General features: G+C 37.2%; 1 protein-coding gene across 2 annotated transcripts in view; it reads right to left on the reverse strand.

Moving 5' to 3' along the window:
• Nucleotides 1–19,862, reverse strand: part of LRP6 (LDL receptor related protein 6) — a 149,646-nt gene that overhangs the window by 14,407 nt on the left and 115,377 nt on the right. For both annotated transcript variants that reach the window (XM_025402140.1, XM_025402141.1), the window contains exons 13-17: nt 16,463–16,665; nt 14,578–14,789; nt 13,103–13,293; nt 4,361–4,570; nt 1,314–1,439 (exon numbers count right to left, since the gene is read on the reverse strand). In XM_025402140.1, the coding sequence (XP_025257925.1) occupies nt 1,314–1,439; nt 4,361–4,570; nt 13,103–13,293; nt 14,578–14,789; nt 16,463–16,665 (942 nt within the window). The remainder of the gene's footprint in view (nt 1–1,313; nt 1,440–4,360; nt 4,571–13,102; nt 13,294–14,577; nt 14,790–16,462; nt 16,666–19,862) is intronic.

A 19,862-nucleotide genomic window follows, 5' to 3' on the forward strand; every position in this document is an offset into this window, starting at 1 on the left:
TGGGGGGTGGTAAAGTAAACATAAGATTTACCAATTTAACCACTTTAAAGTGCATAGCTCAATGACATTAAGTACATTCATATTATTGTGCAATCCCTATTTTAAAAAATTTCAAGTACCAGAGCTTAACTTTGTGTACACATCTGATTTCCCTGACTATGCTGTATGCCATCTCAAAGCTCTTCAAATCCCCTACAGTGCAGGCACAGTGCCCATAGCTGCTACTGAATACATGCATTATTTATTTTTTTAAAAACTTATAGTCCAAAGAATAAATTTACTTGTAACCCCACCCTGATCAACAATTTTTATATGTTGAATGCATATTCTTTCAATATTTATTACAGAAATATATATTTTATGTAGTTGTCATTTTAGCAACATTTTTACATCACCTTCATAATTATAACATTTAATAGCTGTATAACTCAATTATTTTACTTAATACTTTTCATACCATTAGAAATTAGTTAAAAATTTCTGCCACTGTAGATAATAGTATGATGTAGTCTTTTCCTTCAGTTGAACTAACTTAGAATTATCCCCAAAAGGAGGATATCTGAATTAAGGGTATGAATACTATTACGGCGCCTGATACCATCATACTATAATTTAACAAAGGAATGTATCTATTTGTTATACCCACTGAGTGATTAAACCAACTTTACTACAACAGTATCACTATACTCAGTGATATCTTTTTAAAAGTCATTTTTTTACTAGATAAAGAAGCAATGGGAATTTGCTGATGGATTTGAACAAAAGAATATTCTTTCCATCAGACACATTCCCAACAATGACACATAAACTTAGAGAATCTAGAATTTAGTGGAGAGAGATTACAGGAGGCAGAATTAATTCATTTTGTTACCTTTTGGGAGAGGGGAGAGGCTACTTTAGTATTAGGAAGCATACTCATTCACAGGCTGAAAAGTGTGATAATATATACGCAATGAAATACTATTCAGTCAAAAAAAGTAGGAAATCCTGTCATTTGCAACAACACAGATGAACCTGGAAGACATCCTGTTAAGTGAAATAAACTAGGCATAGAAACACAAATAGTACATGATCTCACTTATATGTGGAGTGTAAAAGAGTCAAAGAAACAGAGTAAAATGATGATTATGAGGCTAGGCAGGGTGGCAGAGAAGAATAACTGAAAAGCCTAATATAGTACAAATGAATGGAATATAAGTAACCAATCAAGTTAGTAGACAGAGCAACTTCAATGCCTAGTCATAGAAGTCTAGGCTTAAGATATGGAATATGTTTGCATTTAGGGTTGCACAAGAAAATTACAACATATTTACCTCCACATGATAGCTCATCTTGAAGCAGAACCAGGTGCATGGGGCAAGAACACCTTGTAGTACCATCTCCCTTTACAAGACAAATATGTGAACAGCCACCATTATCCTGAGCACAAGGATGCTGTCCTGCAAAGAGAAGAGGTGAGGATGGGGAGAGGAAGAGTGGAGGGGGAGACAAGCGGGAGAGGAGAAGAGAAAAGGACAACCACGTCAAAACTATTTATGAAAATCAAATGTATAATCAGCTTGGACTTTTTTTTTTAACTTTTATTATTATTATTATTTTGAGACAGAGTCTTGCTCTGTAGCTCAGGCTGGAGTACAGTGGTGTGATCATGGCTCACTGCAAACTCTGCTTCCCAGGTTCAAGTGATTCTCCTGCTTCAGCCTCCCAAGTAGCTGGGACTGCAGGCAAGCGCCACCACGCCTGGCCAATTTTTGTATTTTTAGTAAAGATGGAATTTCATCATGCTGGCCAGGCTGGTCCAGCTTGGACTTTTATTTCCACACAATATGATTCTTCACTCAATCTCTATACAACCTACAAGAAACTACTTCTAACCACTGTCTTTATAATTTATATATAAAATATTTTAAGGCAATGGTAAAGCTCATGTTAATTTTTGTGAATATGAAAAAATGTTTACTGAAACTGAAAAATTGCTACGGAGAGGCCGGGTGCGGTGGCTCACGTCTGTAATCCTAGCACTTTGGGAGGCTGAGGCGGGCAGATTGCCTGAGCTCAGGAGTTTGAGACCAGTCTGGGCACAACAGTGAAACGCCGTCTCTACTAAAACACAAAAGAAATTAGCTGGGTGTGGTGGCATGCACCTGTAATCCCAGCTACTCGGGAGGCTGAGGCAGAAGAACTGCTTGAATCCAGGAGGCGGAGGTTGCAGTGAGCCAAGATAGTGCCACTGCACTCCAGCCTGGGCGGCAGAGCAAGACTCCATCTCTATAAACAACAACAACAACAACAACAAATTGCTAGGGAGAATGCTGAAACTTGAGTATTATTCTATTTAAAATATAAGAATTCTCCTATATTAAGATTTTTAACTCAGAAAATCCACATTTCTAAAAGACTATCTCAGTCAAAAAGTGTATCTTAATGAGGAATCCATTGAGAATTAAAGAGTTATTAGAAGAAAAAAACTTAAAAGGCACATGTAACGGAACAATTCAGAAACAAAATTATTTGGTCAACTAAAGAAACCACCAGGCAACTTTTCAAAGTCTGTTTCACAAGTTGTATTTTTAAAGAATCATTGTTTGGAATTTTCTATTTAGCCTGTGTTAAAAGCAACCTGACATCTGTCATCACAAAATATGAACATCTAATATAAGCCACCATTTATTATTTGACTCTCTTCCACAATAACATTGGTCCTGCTTCAGTTTGTGTTGATGAGACTGAGGGAGTCGGCTATCTACAAATGAGCATACTGTCTAAAACAGACATCACACATTATATAGAATATACAGCCTATGCAGCAGTGTTTCTCAACCTTTAATTCCATGACGTTTTTGATAAAAATCCCATTCTCTTTAATACTAAAAATTTTAAAAAATGATTTACCTAATATACAATCATATTAGAGTTATTAAATAAAACCTCTCCCTTGAAATTCTGAAAACCTTGAGATTTTCTGTAATGAAATATTCATATATCGACTGAATAAATAACTTAGGTATGATATCATTATGATATTTCAATTAAATGTTCAGCCTGAGCTACAAGTCATACCATAAAATGACAATAATTTTTAACTTTCTAATTCTCAAATACTTGTAACTTTACTTCTAAATTCAGGAACTGTACCAACATAATGAACACTTGTACAGGGGTACTCCTGTTTCCTCATTCTCCTTTCATGCTTAAATTCAATTTAAAAGCACTGAGCTGAGAAGTTACAGAATTTCGATAATTCTCTCTCTCGTACTCAATTTAACATTGGCATTCCTGGTACCATCACGTAAGATCGACAGTAGTGATTGCTAGGAGGGCACTTTTTAAACAACATTTTACATATATAAACTCATTTATTCCTCTCTATTATTAGGGTAATTTTGATGACAGATATGAATTAAGAACTAGGGCAAGATGACTAGTCATTTTCAAAAAAAAAAAAATAAGAAAATATTTCTGGCTACTTTTCTTTCTTCCTGGGGCTCATGGAGATGGCTATTTTTCTAAGCTGGGAATTGAAATATTTATCCAAAAGGGGGGGAAAAAACCAAGCACTTACTGATTAAACAGTCTTCTCTATGTTTACACACTAATTTTTAGTTTGTTTTGCTTAAGAATAAGGTTAACCCATTATAACTATATTCATCATTATACAATTTTTACTTTTCTTCAAGCTATGGGGGAAGTATAGAGAGGGAAGAAAAGAAATAGATGCTGTATGTTCTCAGTATTCTCAAAGCAATTGAAGGAGAGAAAAACAAGGCATGATAAGTAGTCACTGTTGAACCAGGAAATATTCTTTTTTAACGAGCAAGACCCATGCCTTTCCCCCGTTTCTGGTTTATGAGATCATGTTTAATTTGGAAAAGTTCCTGGATAAGGTTGACATAAGGCTTTAAAAGCATGAAGAGGCTGGGTACGGTGGATCACACCTGTAATCCCAGCACTTTGGGAGGTCAAGGTGGGAGGATCACTTGAGGTCAGGAGTTCGAGACCAGCCTGGACATGGTGAAACCCTGCTTCTACTAAAAAAAAAAAAAAATTAGCCAGGCATGGTGGCATGCACCTGTAATCCCAGCTACTCTGGAGGCTGAGGCATGAGAATCGCTTGAACACGGGAGGCAGAGGCTGCAGTGGCCAAGATCGTGACACTGTACTCCAGCCTGGGCAACAGAGCGAGACTTTGTCTCCCAAAAAAAAAGAACACACACACACAAACATGAAGAGTTCAAAAAAAATGTCAAAACTGAAAGTGCATGAAAGTCTTAAAGGAAACAGAGTTTAAAAATACACAGAAGTACATATTAATTTATTATAACACGATTCTTCCAATTAGCTTTATCCCATGAACACTTACTGTATTCTTGAAGGTTCAGCTCCTTTACTGCATGAATGTCACTAAGCTGGGCAATTCGAGCTTGGACTTTGGTTCTACCCTCTCGACCTGTCATATCAATTTTTTCAATCATTTGCTGCTGTTTATCAATCCAATAGAGCCAGTTTTCAAACACAGTAAGTCCCACAGGCTGCAAAATGTTGGAGTCTTCTAATACTATCCGGTTAGCACCTTGGAAAAGGAGAAAATTCAACAGAAATGACTCATGTGGGTCAAGTAATACTTTTGGTAATTATTTACTGACTACCAGTTAGATTCTACAAGTATAGAAAAGAAAAAATAACAAGCTCTCTACCACAAAACTTAAAAATCATGCTAAGACATACATACACTAGAAAACAGCTAATAAACTAGATACTAATATGCAATCAAGAGCAAGGTAGTGCCCAATATGTGGTAAATATTCTAGTTCATAGAAATGTAGAAAAGAACTTAGAACGGCAGTTTGAAAAACCCTAATTTATATATACAACAGATAAAAATGGCACTTCTCTGGAGAAGCAGTGGTGGTGAACCCAGAGTTCTGAGTATACCTGAGGTGTCTATGAAGAACAGCTTCATTCTCACCCCACCTGGCTTCTCAGAACACAGTTAGAAAAAATGACTGACTCACCCCAAGGTAAGAATTATTTCCAATCATCTCAGACATCGGGCCATCTAGACTCTGAGGAGGCAACTTCTGCTATTGTTGGACAGTGAGAAAGTTCTTTTATACAGTGGGCTAAAATCTGTGTTCATACCCTCCCTGCTTTATTCATAGTTTCTCCCTCACTCAAAAAGAAAAAATACACTCATTTCTTCTGTCTTTTTTGTAACAGTCCTTCAAATATTCATGGAAAGTTTTCATGGTTCCTAAGTCATGAGTTCAGTCAAAGAAAGACATTAGCTGATATTTTGGAAATATCAAGGGAAATTCCAGGAAAGAGACAAGCATAATGCATAAATAAAGAAAAGTGAGGAGATATTCCAGATGGGAAGGCACTGAGTAAGCCAACATTCAGATGGTAGGCTAAGCACAAGTTTACTTATATATTCTCTCCTAAAACTCTACTAATATGGTGATTTAAAAAATTTTAGGCCGCGTGCAGTGGCACACACCTGTAATCTCAGCAATCTGGGAGGCTGAGGCAGGAGGATCACGTGAGCCTAGGAGATCGAGATCAGCCTGAGCAACATGGCAAAACGCCATCTCTACAAAAAATACAAAAATTAGCCAGGCATGGTAGCATGCACCTGTAGTCCAGGTACTCAGGAGGCTGAGGTGGGAGAATTCCTTGAGCCAGGGAGGTCAAGGCTCTAGTGAGCCAAGATCACACCACTGCACTGCAGCCTGGGCGACAGAGCGAGACCCTGTCTCAGAAAAAAAATAAATAAATAAAGATAAAGAAAGAAACAAAAAGAAAATAATTTTTAAGGTATAAACCCATAAGGACAAAGAAGTCAGAATAACAGAAGAGAGCAGGAAAGGGATACAAATTTTGGAAGCTGGAGAATAGATAGACCAGGGATAACGACACAGTAGCCCAAAGAAAGCTAAATGCCTACAGCCGGTGAAGCTAACAGTGAAATCAATTAGCTCAGGAAGTGGAAGTACCAGAATGGAACAAAGGTAGGAGTTATGTGGCTGGGGCTGAAAGAGCACTATTAATTGAAAATACGTGTAAGAAGTTACACGGCAATGTTCTCAGTATTTTTAAAGCCTCATACTAAATACAAACAGCTAAGGATCACCAAATATTTAAAGAAAACCTCTATCTTTAAATTTGAAGCCCAAGACAAACACAACAAAGGAACTTGGAGAAAAAGACATAAAAGCAGAAGAAAAAAAATAAATACCAATAATTAAAAAAAAAAAAAAACTAAATAGGCTGTCTTTAGAGGGGCAGAGCTTCGGAGAACAAAAAAGAGCCCTTGGAAATTAAAAACATGATATCCAAAAATTTCAAAGAAAAATGCAACAAGAGGGTTGGGAGACAAATTTGAGAAGTTCTCCTCAGAAAGTATAACAAAAACACAAAGAGATGGATAATAGGTGAGAAAAACACAGCTATAGTCAAGAAGGTCCAGCATAAAAATAAAAAGCTCCAAAATAGGAAAATGAAAAACAAATTATCAAAGAAACAACACAAGAAAACATTTCAGAATTTAAGGTGTAGATTTCTAGACAGAAAGGATCAACCTAGTAACTAGTTCAATGAGAAGGAAGGGAAGGGGAAGGGAAAGCATGAGCATAGATTTTTAAAATCTCTCTTTTTTTTTTTTTTTGAGACGGAGTTTCGCTCTTTCGCCCAGGCTGGAGTGCAGTGGCTCAATCTCGCCTCACTGCAACCTCTGCCATCCAGTTTCAAGCGATTCTCCTGCCTGAGCCTCCTCAGTAGCTGGGATTACAAGCACCCATCACCACGCCTGGCTAATTTTTGTATTTTTAGTAGATATGGGGTTTCACCATGTTGGCCAAGCTGGTCTTGAACTCCTGACCTCATGATCTGCCCACCTCAGCCTCTGAAAGTGCTGGGATTACAGGCATGAGCCACTGTACTCGGCCAGTTAAAAAAAATCTTAAAACAAAACATTAGCACATCAAATCCAACAATAAATAAAAAGAATATATCATGCTAAATTTTATTTATTCCAACAAACTGAGAAAAGAAGGTAAATTCCTTAATTTGACAAAGGTTACCTACAGAAAAACCTTAGCAAAGAATACTTAATCATAAAGTATTGAATGCTTCCCCCAAGATCAAGGGGAAAAGGACTAGAAAGGAAGAAGAAGGAAAAGAAGGGGAAGGAGAAGGGGAAAGGAAGGGAAAGATGAGAAAGGGGAACAGGAAAGGGCTGGGGGAGGGAGAGGGGAGAGAAAGAAAAAAGGAAAGAAGGGAGGAATCAAACAAAGGCACATTATCAAATTCTAGGATATTGAGGGGATAGAACATTTTAAAAGCTTCTGAAGGAAAAAGGAAAAGGATGGCATACAAAGAGTGAAATTACAGTCACATCAAACTTCCCAATGACACAAGATGCTCAAAGATAATGGAGTTCTATTTTCAAAATTCTGAGAGAAAACAGCTACAAAACATGAAAGCAAATTATCAACTAAGTGTGAGGAGGAAAAAAAATGCAAACAAGATCAAGAATTCAACTTTTTATGATGAGCCCCTTTCAAGAAGCTGCTAGAAAATGGTCTCTACTAAGAAAACCAGAAGAAATGGAGTCCAGGAAATAGCAGGTTCAGCACCAAGGAGACTGGTAAGTACACTCCCACGACAATGGAGAAATGAAGTTAGCCTAGAAATCAAGCAAATCCAGACTGGAGCAAGATGATGAAGAAATCCCAGAGATGTGATTTTAATTATGAAGACAAATAGATGGACTGCTTGATGCATGTGCATTTATTGAAACAATATTTACGTTACACAAGTATTAACTGCAGGGGGGGAAAGTTTTAGAAAGAAATGTACCTAATAGTAATATGCTCATAGCCATAAATAATAAATAATTAAGTCTGCACTTAAAAAATTATGGCACTAGTTACAGATGGGTCCTTTCTATCTGCAAACTTGTGCCTCGAATTCTGGAAAGTTCATAACTATGCTGGGAGGATGGAAGGAAAATTCACATGTGTATTTCGGGGACATATGGTCTAAGATAGCAAAATCTTTATCTTCCAAAGGAAGTCAATGTTTAATATCTAAAACTGAAAAATCAAGAAATAGCATTTGTAAGCAAGTTTATTTTAAAATAAGTGAAAGTAGATGTGAATGCTTCTAAGCATGGGAGCTGAGAGCAGCAGAGTAGAGCAGCAGAATTGTTTTTTGTTATAAGCCAGGTAGAACAGTTTGATATCCATAATATTTACATGTATTACTTTAATGAAAAAATTAATTTTAAACAATAAAAAAGAATGATTTTTAAAGATTAGCTGGTGGTAATGAAAGGATGGTGTGAGGTAGACAACTGGGTAAAAAAGGAAGGCAATATGTCACTGCAGGCCCCCAGACAGTGGGGTAAGGACCTGATCTACTTCGATGCTGGTGAAAAATAAGTAAGCTACTGGAACCAACAAGGAAAAGATATGCTTATTTATTCAACAAACTAAGCATGCATTGGATGCAATTCGCTATAAAAGGCTATGTGGGTGGCTACAAATATGACACAGAAAAAGGTCCCAGGATAAAAGCATAATTATCTGTGAATACATAAGAAAAAAAATCAACTTGATAGTAACCTTTTTCAGATAATAGAAAAAGAAGAAACATTTCTTTTTATGTGGCCAACAAAGCCTTGATGGCAAAACACCAACAAATACCTGACAAGAAAAGAAAATTATAAGGTAATCCTTCTCACGAGTGTAGATTAGAAAACAAACCTTAAAACATTAGCAAATCAAATCCAGCAATAAATAAAAAGAATAATATATGACGCTAGATTTTATTTATCCCAGTAAACCGGGGAAAGTTTAATCTGACAAAGGTTATCTACAGAAAAGCCTTAGCAAAGAACACTTAATCACAAAAGTACTGAATGCTTCTCCAAGACCAAGAAAAAAACAAAACAAAAAAAAAGGATTCTATTATCATCCTATTTCAACCCTGTACTGGGGAGCCCAGCCAGTATAAGGAAAGAAAAAATCACAACTCTCATTATTTGAAGAGACATGATTCTGTAACATAAAAAAATCCTAAAGATAAGTATACTTAGCAAGGTCCTGTGGTACAAGCTCAATATGCTAGAAGGAGAAAAAAAGAAACTGTATTTCCATATTCCAGACACAACTAGAAAATAAAATATTGTTTAGAATAGTCTTTACCACTAGCATTTAAAAGCACCAAATAAGAAGGAATAATAACTCTAATGAAAGATAGGCAAGACCTCTATGCTGAAAACTATAAAACATTAAGAGACATTAAAGATCTAAATAAACGGGGAGACTTACCACGTTCATGGTTTAGAAAATTAATATTATAAAGATAATAATTCTCTCTAAACTATCAATTTAATGCAAACCCAATGAACATCTTAGTACGTATTTTTTTTTTTTTGGAAGGGGAAACTCACAAGCTGATTCTACAATGTACATGGAAATTGTAGGAGTTAACAATAGCCAAGTTAATCCTGAAAAAAACACTAAAGACATAGATGAATCTATTAGAGTTATAATAATTGACAGTATAATATCATATAAGTAAAGGCAAAGTGACCAAGGGAACATCAGAGTCTAGAAACAAACACACAAATACAGTCACCTCATTTATGATCAAGGTGATACTACAGAGTAGTAGGGAAAGGACAGTCTTTTCAATAAATGATGCTGAATCAAATAGTAATGTGGAAAAAAACTGCATTTTAAACCCTGCCTCACACTACACATCAAAATCAATTCCAGATACATTATAGATCTCAGTAAGAAAAGTTAAATGAATAAATTTTAGGGAAAAAAAAGTATCTTTTAGTACCTTTGCAGAAGACAAATATTTCTTTTTCGTATTTCTATACATTTATGTAGTACAAATCAAGTTTTTTTACATAGATATGTGCTATGTATCTATGATGTGCACAAGTGTGAAATGTGAGCTTTTAGTGTAAAACCATAGTGTACATTGTACACATTAAGTAATTTCTCATCCCTCAACTCCCATGAAGATTTCTTAAACAACATAAAAGGCATTAACCATAAAAAGAAAATTAATAAACTGCACCACATTAAAATCAAGACCTTTCTTTTCATCTAAAGATACCACTGGGAGAATAAAAAAGGTAAATCACAAACTGGGAGATTTACGCAGTATATATCTTGACAAAGGATTCATATCCAGAATGTATAAAGAACTCCTATACATCAATAAACTTTCAAGTTACCAGTTTTTGGTTATTTTTGAGACAGGATCTCAGCTTTCTTGGCCAGGATGGAGTGCAGTGGTGCAATCATGATCATGGCTCACTGCAGCAGTGGGACAAAATTAATCGTAATGAATGAAACATTTTCATGAAGAGCTTTATCACAGACCCGCCTGCCAGGCATGGTGGCTCACGCCTGTAATCCCAGAACTCTGGGAGGCCAAGGCAGGGGGATCACTTGAGCCAAGGAGTTTGAGACTAGCCTGAGCAACCCAGCAAGACACCCATCTCTACAAAAATAAAATTAGCCACGTGTGGTGGTGTGTGCCCATAGTTCTAGCTATTCAGGAAGCAGAGGCAGGCGGATTGCTTGAGCTGAGGAGTTTGAGGCTGCAGCAAGCTATGATCACACGACTGTACTCCAGCCTGGGCGACAGGGCAAAACCCTGTTTCAAACAAAAATAAAAACAAAAAAAGGTTAAAAATATTGACATAAGTAACTAATGTACAAATTAGAGGTGATATCCATAAAACACTATGCAGCCATAAAAAAGTTCATGTCCTTTGCAGGGAAATGGATGAAGCTGGAAACCATCATTCTCAGTAAACTATCACAAGGACAGAAAACCAAACACTGCATGTTCTCACTCAGAAGTGGGAATTGAACAATGAGATCACTTGGACACAGGGCGGGGAACATCACACACCGGGGCCTGTTGAGGGGTGAGTGGCTGGGGGAGGGATAGCATTAGGAGAAATACCTAATGTAAATTACAAGTTAATGGGTGCAGCAAACCAACATGGCACATGTATACATATGTAACAAACCTGCACATTGTGCATATGTACCCTAGAACTTAAAGTATTAAAAAAAAAAAAAAACTGCAATTACTTTTGCACCAACCTAATACATTCAGATTGCAACAGATGGTGAATTTCAGGGGGGAAAATCGTTCAAAAGACATAAATGCATTAGGAACCCAGAAAAAAACACTAGAGGTGATGTATGAGACAGAGGAGATAAGATGAGGGAAAGAATATACTACACCAGGCATGTAACTATACATGCATAAGTGTGTGCATAACTGTCTAGAATCAGAGAATACATAATGGAATGGAGGCATCTGAACCTGAAGACAACATTAAAAAAAAAAGTGAAAAAAAAATTAAAATAATTAAAAATGTATTCAAACATACAAAAAGTACATTACAGGAGTAAGTAGTCTTAACGTTTTAGAATGCTAATGCTCCAGACTTGAGATTTGTTTGCTTATTTCTTGAGGAAAATACTGACATATATGCCTATTTCTTTCTTCTCCCCTCTCTTCTTTCCTCTCCCTCCCTCCCTTTCTTTGTTTCTTCTCTCTCTTTGTTGAAGAACCTGAGATCTGAAGTTCCCACATTTCTTTTTCTCTTTTTTGAGACAGAGTCTCATTCCATAACCCAGGCTGGAGTGCAATGGCGTGATCTTGGCTCACTGCAACCGCCGCCTCCCGGGTTCAAGCGATTCTCCTGCCTCAGCATCCTGAGTAGCTGAGATTACAGATGCCCAGCACCATGCCTGGCTAATTTCTGTATTTTTAGTACAGACAGCATTTTGCCATGTTGGCCAGGTTGCTCTCAAATTCCTGACCTCAGGTGATCCACCTGCTCTGGCCTCTCAAAGTGCTGAGATTACAGGCATGAGCCAGCACGCCTGGCCTGAGTTCCCACATTTCTTAACAGTATGTATACATATATGTGTATATACAGTGTATCTACTATACGGTTTTAAATTTTAAACAAAACTAGATCTTAAGCATTTTTATGAAATTTAATTTTAAAAAATCATGTCAGTACACATAGATCTACCTTATTCTTTTGAATGAATGTAATATTCCATATACTGATATAATAGAATGTATTTCTCCATGAAGGACTATCACAAATAATGCTCAGCAAATACCCTTGTACACTTAGATCAGTACTTCTCTAAGACAGCTATCTACAAAGGAAATCACCAGATCAAAGGGAATACATATTTTAAATTTTGATTATTACTGGCAAATTGTCCTCTAAAAAGGCTCTCTCAATTTCCACTTCCACCAAAGCACATAAGGGCATGTCATTTTCTATCATACTGGCCAATGCTAGGCAATAATCAACGTTAACTTCTTTTTGCCATGCTGACAGACACAAATAGTATAATATTTTAATTTCATTTACCTGATCACTAGGGAGGCCAACACAGAGCATATGGACATCAGAAATTGGGGACAGAGGAGGTTAACTATAATTACAGACATAAGACTGCAGAGAAATGTATAAGTAAAAGTATATCTTAAAACCAACAAATGATTTAATTTGGTTAAAATATCAGAAAGGTAAAGGCCACGATGAGGTTGTGAAAGGTGAATACTAACTTATACCAACTTAAGAGCACAATTAGACCTTTTTCCTACAGGTTATGAAACTACCCTGAAGATTCTTTTTAAGTAAAGCAGTGATACTGAAACCATGCTTCAGAAAATTTAGGAGCCATGTGTAAACTTTCATGGAGAAAAATTGGCAGGGAGATCAACCAGAGGCTAGAATTTGGCCCGAGATGACAAGAACATAAACTAGAGCAGAAGAGTTCGGAAAGGATGCATTAGAAAAATATTATTTACAGAACCAAGATCAAGAAAACTGGCAGGTAGTTACATAACAGAGGAGTAATCATGTTGACGGTTGAAGAAAAAGCTCTTCACCAACCAACTTGATGCTGACTACATTTAATGAATAAAATTGCCAAGAAATGCGCCAAAAACAATACGATGCAAGAAAAACACAATAGATGAATCATCTTAAAAACTCAAATTAAAATAAGGAAACATATTTCTTGGGTACCTGAGAGATCACTGCTTTCAATTCGCCGGAGGTCTGAATCAGCCCAAAAGAGCTTGCCCAGCCTGCTATCAAGAGCTAAAGCAATTGGTTTACTTAAGCCACTGAAAAAGAGGACCTCCCGTTCGGTCCCATCCAAAGCAGCCCGTTCAATTTTAGGAGACCTTTCCTGAAGATTGGTAAAATACATATACCTAGAGGGAAAGGAGGAAAAAAAAAGTTACTGGAGTAAGAAACCACATAAAATGAGAATATTCTTATTAAGACAAATGGAGGCAGAATATTTTTAAATACTGGTTTTCAATGTTTTAAAATATGTATTTTTTGACCAGGTACAGTGGCTCATGCCTGTAATCTCAGCACTTTGGGAGGCCGAGGCGGGGGGATGGCTTAAGCTTATGAGTTAGAGACCAGCTTGGGCAACACGGCAAAATACCACACCCCAAAAATTAGTCAGGCATTGTGGCATGTGCCTATAGTCCCAGCTACTCGGAAGGCTGAGGTGGCAGGATCACTTGAGCCCAGGAGGCAGAGGTTGCAGTGAGCTGAGATTGTGTCACCGCACTCCAGCCTGGCTGATAGAGCCAAACTTTGTATCCAAATATATATGTATGTATATGTATATAAATCCTCTTTTATAAAAATATATACATATATTTATATATTTACATTTTTAAAAGGTAATGGGATATTTTACTACTTTTAATAGTAGCAATAAAGGTACACAGAAGTTATTAGGGAGTTTTCACAGATTAACAGAATAGTGTTAGACATAGGCACACATATGTTTTCAGAATAATACAATAAATTAAAGATCAGTAACTAGAGACCTGAACACAAAAGTTTAAATTCTTCCTAATTAATCTATTTAATAACTAAAAAGAAGTTATATATAAATCACTTCTTATATTTAACTTATAGATTTCATCCTTTTCTTCTTTTTTGAAGTAAGCTACTTTCCTTGCTGAATACCTTATCATTGACTCAGATACAACTGTGTACTGAGTATTTATTAAATGAAAGAAAGCATATTAGTTCTCATCATAAAGAAAACTAGTGGTAAATACAAGACTAAAAAATAATTAAATGTAAGGTAAATTGGAAAGGACTAAGTATAACTTAGAGAGGCATAGATACAGAGTGTTAAGTATTCAGGAGGGGGAAAAAAATCACATCTGACTGCGATGAGGTAGATCAAGGAAAACTTCCTGGAGCATGTGGCAGTTGAAATGGTCCTGGAGGTATGGTTAAAGATTTAGAATTAAAAAGCAACAGTGGCTCAGGACAGAAAGTCTGGGCAGTGAAATCAGAGAAAGTATAAGACAACTGTTAAGATAATGCAGAGACAAATGGATAGAGAATATTGAGTTGTTTGCTGGAGCACAGGACATTTAAAGGTAAATAAATAACAGGCTGAAAAAGAAGGGTGAGGAGGGTCTCAGAAGCCACAGTATCTGAACGCCACTTTAGTAACATACCCTTTCTCTGGGTTTACCACAATGGCTCGAGGTCTGTCCTGCTCGCCTTTTAGCACCACACCAATTGATCTCCCATCTAATCTCGTCACATTAATGACATTGGTAGCCTCACAAGTCCAGTAGATGTAGCGGCTGTAAATATCAATGCTGAGGTCATAGGGTTGTATCTCCAGGTTCTGACTTGGAACCGAGCTCACAACCACAGTAAAGCCCTACGGGAAAAAAGAAATACACAGAAAATTAAACTCCAGGGGCAGATAACCCTGAGGCAATCACTCACAATGCTTACACCTACATGGGCACACAGCTGAGAAGGCTCTCTCAAGTCTTAAGGAGTATTTCTTACTGATACCTTTCTTTATGGGTAATGTGCTTCTTTGTTAATACACATCTCCAATGTTCCTTGGGTTATCCTGCTGCTGAAAAAAGAGCTGAGGTCAGATTAGTTGCTCCAAGAACCTGATAATGCCTTGATTAGGAGATGGGAGTGAAAAGGTGGCAACTGTCTTCTCTAAACTGGAGACAACTGTGGCTAAAACCACACCCTAGAAATATCTCTAAAGCAACCGATTGCAACTAGAGGCAATATTGCCCCGCCATGGGCATTTGGCAATGTATGAAGACATTTTTTACTGTCACAACTGAGGGAATATAACTGATATCTAGCGAGCAGAGGCCAGGGATGCTGTTAAACATCCTACAATATTCAGAGCAGACTCCCACAACAACAATTATCCAGCCCAAAATGACCACAGTGCTTAAGAAACCCTGCTCTAGAGATAAGAGCAACTAGTAAAGGCTACAAATCAAATCTATCATCTTCTTTTCTGATCCTCCAGTCTACACATGTAATTTTTTAAAAATAAAGTGAAGCAAAAAGATAGGCTTTGTCCATTTGTGACATCTGAACTGTATCTTACTGGGTATCTCTGAAGTAACATATTCCTTAATTTCTATCTATTAGTTATCAGCCCATCAGTCCTGGCCTATATGGCAGAAAGTGTATCTGGAATATACAGCTATTACTATACCCTAATGATCTCTCAGTAGCCCTAAATATATCACCTCCTTGCTCTTTATTGTAAGATGAGACATAGTGAAAAACGGTACTCTAACCTCCCTAAATTTTAATAAATTCAAGATATAACTTACTATCACTGCTATAAGGATGACAACAAGTAATTATTTATAGTATTATAATCCCAGTCTAACAGGGCTTGGCCACAGAAAGAAAGCAAAGAAGTATCAAGAGTGATATGTAAATCCATAATTGGCATGTAAATGGGTAAGATTTATTGATAATATCCTCATTCCCATCCCACAGTCACCGAATAATTATGACCAAAAAAACCCATTGGATTAATAACATGTTAGATGTTTTTAACCTTACTGAGATTGTGTTACATGTTCCATATCCTCTGAACCTTTTAAATAATAATTAGTAATGTAACTGTAGAGTTCCTGTTAAATAACACATAAGAGCTATGTGCTTTGCATTCTTTTCAGCTAAAAAAGTTCGTAAGAATTCTAAGTGAGGGACAGAGCTGGAATCAGAACCAAGGCCTATTTCAAGGCTTCTAATACTCTATACAAAGAGAAATGTAAGGAAAAAGGCTTCATAAAGAAATGTAGGGGGCAGTCACAAAGCCATTACCGATATAACAGCTTAAGTAAGCCTAACAATTTTCATCATCATATCATCATCAAACAATTGCTTACTCAAAATATCGTCAGAAGGAAAAAATAAGTTACTAGGTTCAGATTTTCAGTTTCATAAACACATACAAACACACTTAAGCAGAGTCAAGACTTAAGTGAAACAGAATGGTTGGTGAGTCCAATTACTAGTCAGGAGAAATGAATTTTGAACCACGCTCTCAATTACCTGGCTGCCATCTTCTTGTGCCTTTCGGATCATGTTTTGTCGTGAGTCAATCCAATAGAGTTGCTTGTCCAGGGGGTCATAGTCAATGGCCCGGACATTCCGAAGGCTGTGGATGGGAAGGATGATGTCGGGGCTCTGTTGTTCATCAATCACCATGCGGTTGATGGCACTCTTCTGACTGAAGAGCAGGAAAGTGGTAGGAGCTTAAAAGGAAGAAAAGAGAAAATCTGAAATCTAGTTACCCTATATCCTCTATCATCAATGATTTGATCAGCCTGTTGTATGTATTTCATACAAAACAGACACAGATATTGAAAAGCTAAGGCTGAGGACAAAATTCTTTGGCATGCCCTCAAAAACTCTCTTCAGAGTAACACTAATCAGCTCCCTGGTTACCAAATCAGTTACGAACTTACCTAATTAATGACATAGCCACCTACCCTATATTTCTCCATCTTGTCCACAGAGATACCACCACTTCATTTCCATGAGGTATTTGATAAAAATACACAAAATTCTCCTGGTCTACCAAGTGAATAACCCTTAACCTATTCTGTCTGGTAGATGGCAGGAAGCCTGGGCTTATATAAATTAAAGCAGAAACTTCTAGACTGATTTTACACATGACCCATCTCAAGGGAAAAAAAAAAAGAAGGTTGATTTTGGTCTCAGCCTTCTCATTTGATCTGAAGTAAGTCACTGAGCCTCACTAGGCCAAAGTTTACTCAGCAGTAAAATAAAAGTCATAGCCATCTTGTCCCTCCCACTGAGTTACTATGAGAATTTTACAACATATATGAAAATACTTTAAAAACTGTAAGGCACTATATAAATGTAAATTTTAATATGTTTTTAATAATTTAAAAATTATTTATAAAAAATTAATAGAGATGGGGTCTCGCCATGTTGCCCAGGCTGGTCTCGAACTCCTGAGCTCAAGCAATCCTCCCACCTCGGCCTCCCTCCCAAACTGCTGGGATTACAGGCAGAGCCACTGTGCCCAGCCATAAATTTAAAATAATTATTTATTACCAGTAGTAGCAGTAATAAACTTGGTATTAACAGGCATTGAACCTTCATGGATTGCAGATATCATTTTGTTTTTTGTGTATGTGATGACGGCATGGAAAGAGAGCAGGTAAAAATTACAAAAACTAATAATAATAGATGCTTTATGACATGGTTTGGCTGTGTCCCCACCCAAATCTCGAATTGTACTCCCACAATTCCCATGTGTTGTGAGAGGGACCCAGGGGGAGGTAACTGAATCATGGGGGCCAGTCTTTCCTGTGCTATTCTCATAATAGTGAATAAGTCTCACGAGATCTAAAGGGGTTTCCACTTTTGCTTCTTTCTCATTTGTCTCTTGCCGCTGCCAGGAAATAAGTGCCTTTTGCATCCCACCACAATTCTGAGGCCTCCCCAGCCATGTGGAACTGTTAAGTCCAATTAAACCTCTTTTTGTTCCCAGTTTCCAATATGTCTTTATCAACAGTATGAAAATGAACTAACGCAGTGGCGCGATCTCGGCTCATTGCAGCCTCCACCTCCTGGGTTCAAGCGATTCTCCTGCCTCAGCCTTCTGAGTAGCTGGGATTACAGGCGCCCACCACCATGCCCAGCTAATTTTTGTATTTTTAGTAGAGACAAAGTTTCACCATGTTGGCCAGGCTAGTCTCGAACTCCTGACCTCAAGATCTACCCACCTTGGCCTCCCAAAGTGCTGGGATTACAGGTGTGAGCCACCATGCTCGGCCAAGAATGACTTCTGAGAGATTACAACAACTTCAAAGTCTAATGCCATTTTTAAAATCTTCATTAAAATATCTGTATACATTTCACAGACATCACCTAAATCCAGGAGAATTTTGTCCTTCTCAGGAATATAAAACATAAATAGTCAAGCCACAACTTCTTGCTTTATTTCCTCCTATTCCCCATTCTTCACAGCTCCATTATTAGTGGTCTCTCAGCTTATTTTACATTTACACTCAAATGAATACTGGCTTAAAACCAAAGGAAATCAGTACTCACAAAGAAACTTGGTATTTACAAAACTGTAATTCTGCTTTAAGTTCATTAGTTAAAAACCCACATTCAGCTTGGAAGATTTAGAAAGTTATCCCAATGATCCTACTACAAATCTCCATTATCTGGAGTCCATCATACTAATACATTGATTTAACAACTTTTAGCAATTTTTTGTGGAGTCCATGCTTCAAGTAGTAAAAACACATCACACAGAATAGCTAAAAAGTCTCCCTTTATAATTTTTATTTTAGAAGAATATTTTGGCAGTACTACTTTCTTAGTAAAGCAAAAAAAAAATGTTAAAGGTTCTAAATTGGCTGGGCACAGTGGCTCATGCCTGTAATACTAGCCCTTTGGGAGGCTGAGGCAGTAGGATCACTTGCAGCTGGGAGTTCAAGACCAGCCTGAACAACACAGCAAGACCCCCTTCTGTTTAAAAGACTTAGAAGAAAGATCCCAGAGTTTTCGTTCCCACATTTTCTTGCCTGGGAAGCAATTAATCAAATACATATTTGGCTCCTAGGATATTTTGCTGGGTATTCTCTTTTCCAAGTAAAATTTTAACCTTCAATAAGATTCCACATTAGTTGTGGATCTTGTTGTTCTAGAAATGTGGATTAAGATAAAGCCACATGTGGCTCCAAATAAATGCCTGTTCCAAAAAATCTACTCAAATATATTAAAAATTACAAATTAACTGGTTATTTCTAAAAGGCAGCCAATATTCTGACCTATTTTCAAGTCAGTAAGTGCTTAAAATGACAAAGAATATGCCATTTTAAAAGCCTAAATCCACCCTATCAAATTTATGTAAACTTTAACCACCTCTCCCACATTTCCTTCAGAATGGTGCTTTAACAACGACCTCATCTGGTTGTCTGAGTCTTGCATTCCCACAATGAAGACATCAGAGAAGCTGGAGGATGAGATGTGTACGTAGGAGGGAGCTTTTCAGTTCTCTTCTGAAGGCATATGTGTTCACCGGTAGCTTAGACAAAGGTGTTGCTCCTGTTTAAGAATAGAATAAACTAGAAGGCCAAGCCTATCATGTATGACTGTACCATTTGTGCACTGTGCCAGGGGCATTGAGTAGGAACTGAAATCCAGTCCACACTTCCTTAGCCACGCCATGCACCTGCAGGGCTAAATCTGCTCAGAGGAAACATTTTTTTCCAATTTGCACAAAGATGCCACAGAGGCCACTTCAGTACTGAACAAAGGATTACAACAATTTGGCTTCCCATTTACTCTCTGATCTAATCTCTTTATTCACTTCATTCCAGCAACACTAGCTTCCTAGGTGTTCCTCTAACATGTCAGACACGTTCCCCCAAGACCTTTTGCATTACTATCCCCTTTTGCTTGATAG

Source organism: Theropithecus gelada, chromosome 11 (genome assembly GCF_003255815.1).
Source record: "Theropithecus gelada isolate Dixy chromosome 11, Tgel_1.0, whole genome shotgun sequence".
In the NCBI taxonomy this organism is placed as follows: Eukaryota; Metazoa; Chordata; class Mammalia; order Primates; family Cercopithecidae; genus Theropithecus; species Theropithecus gelada.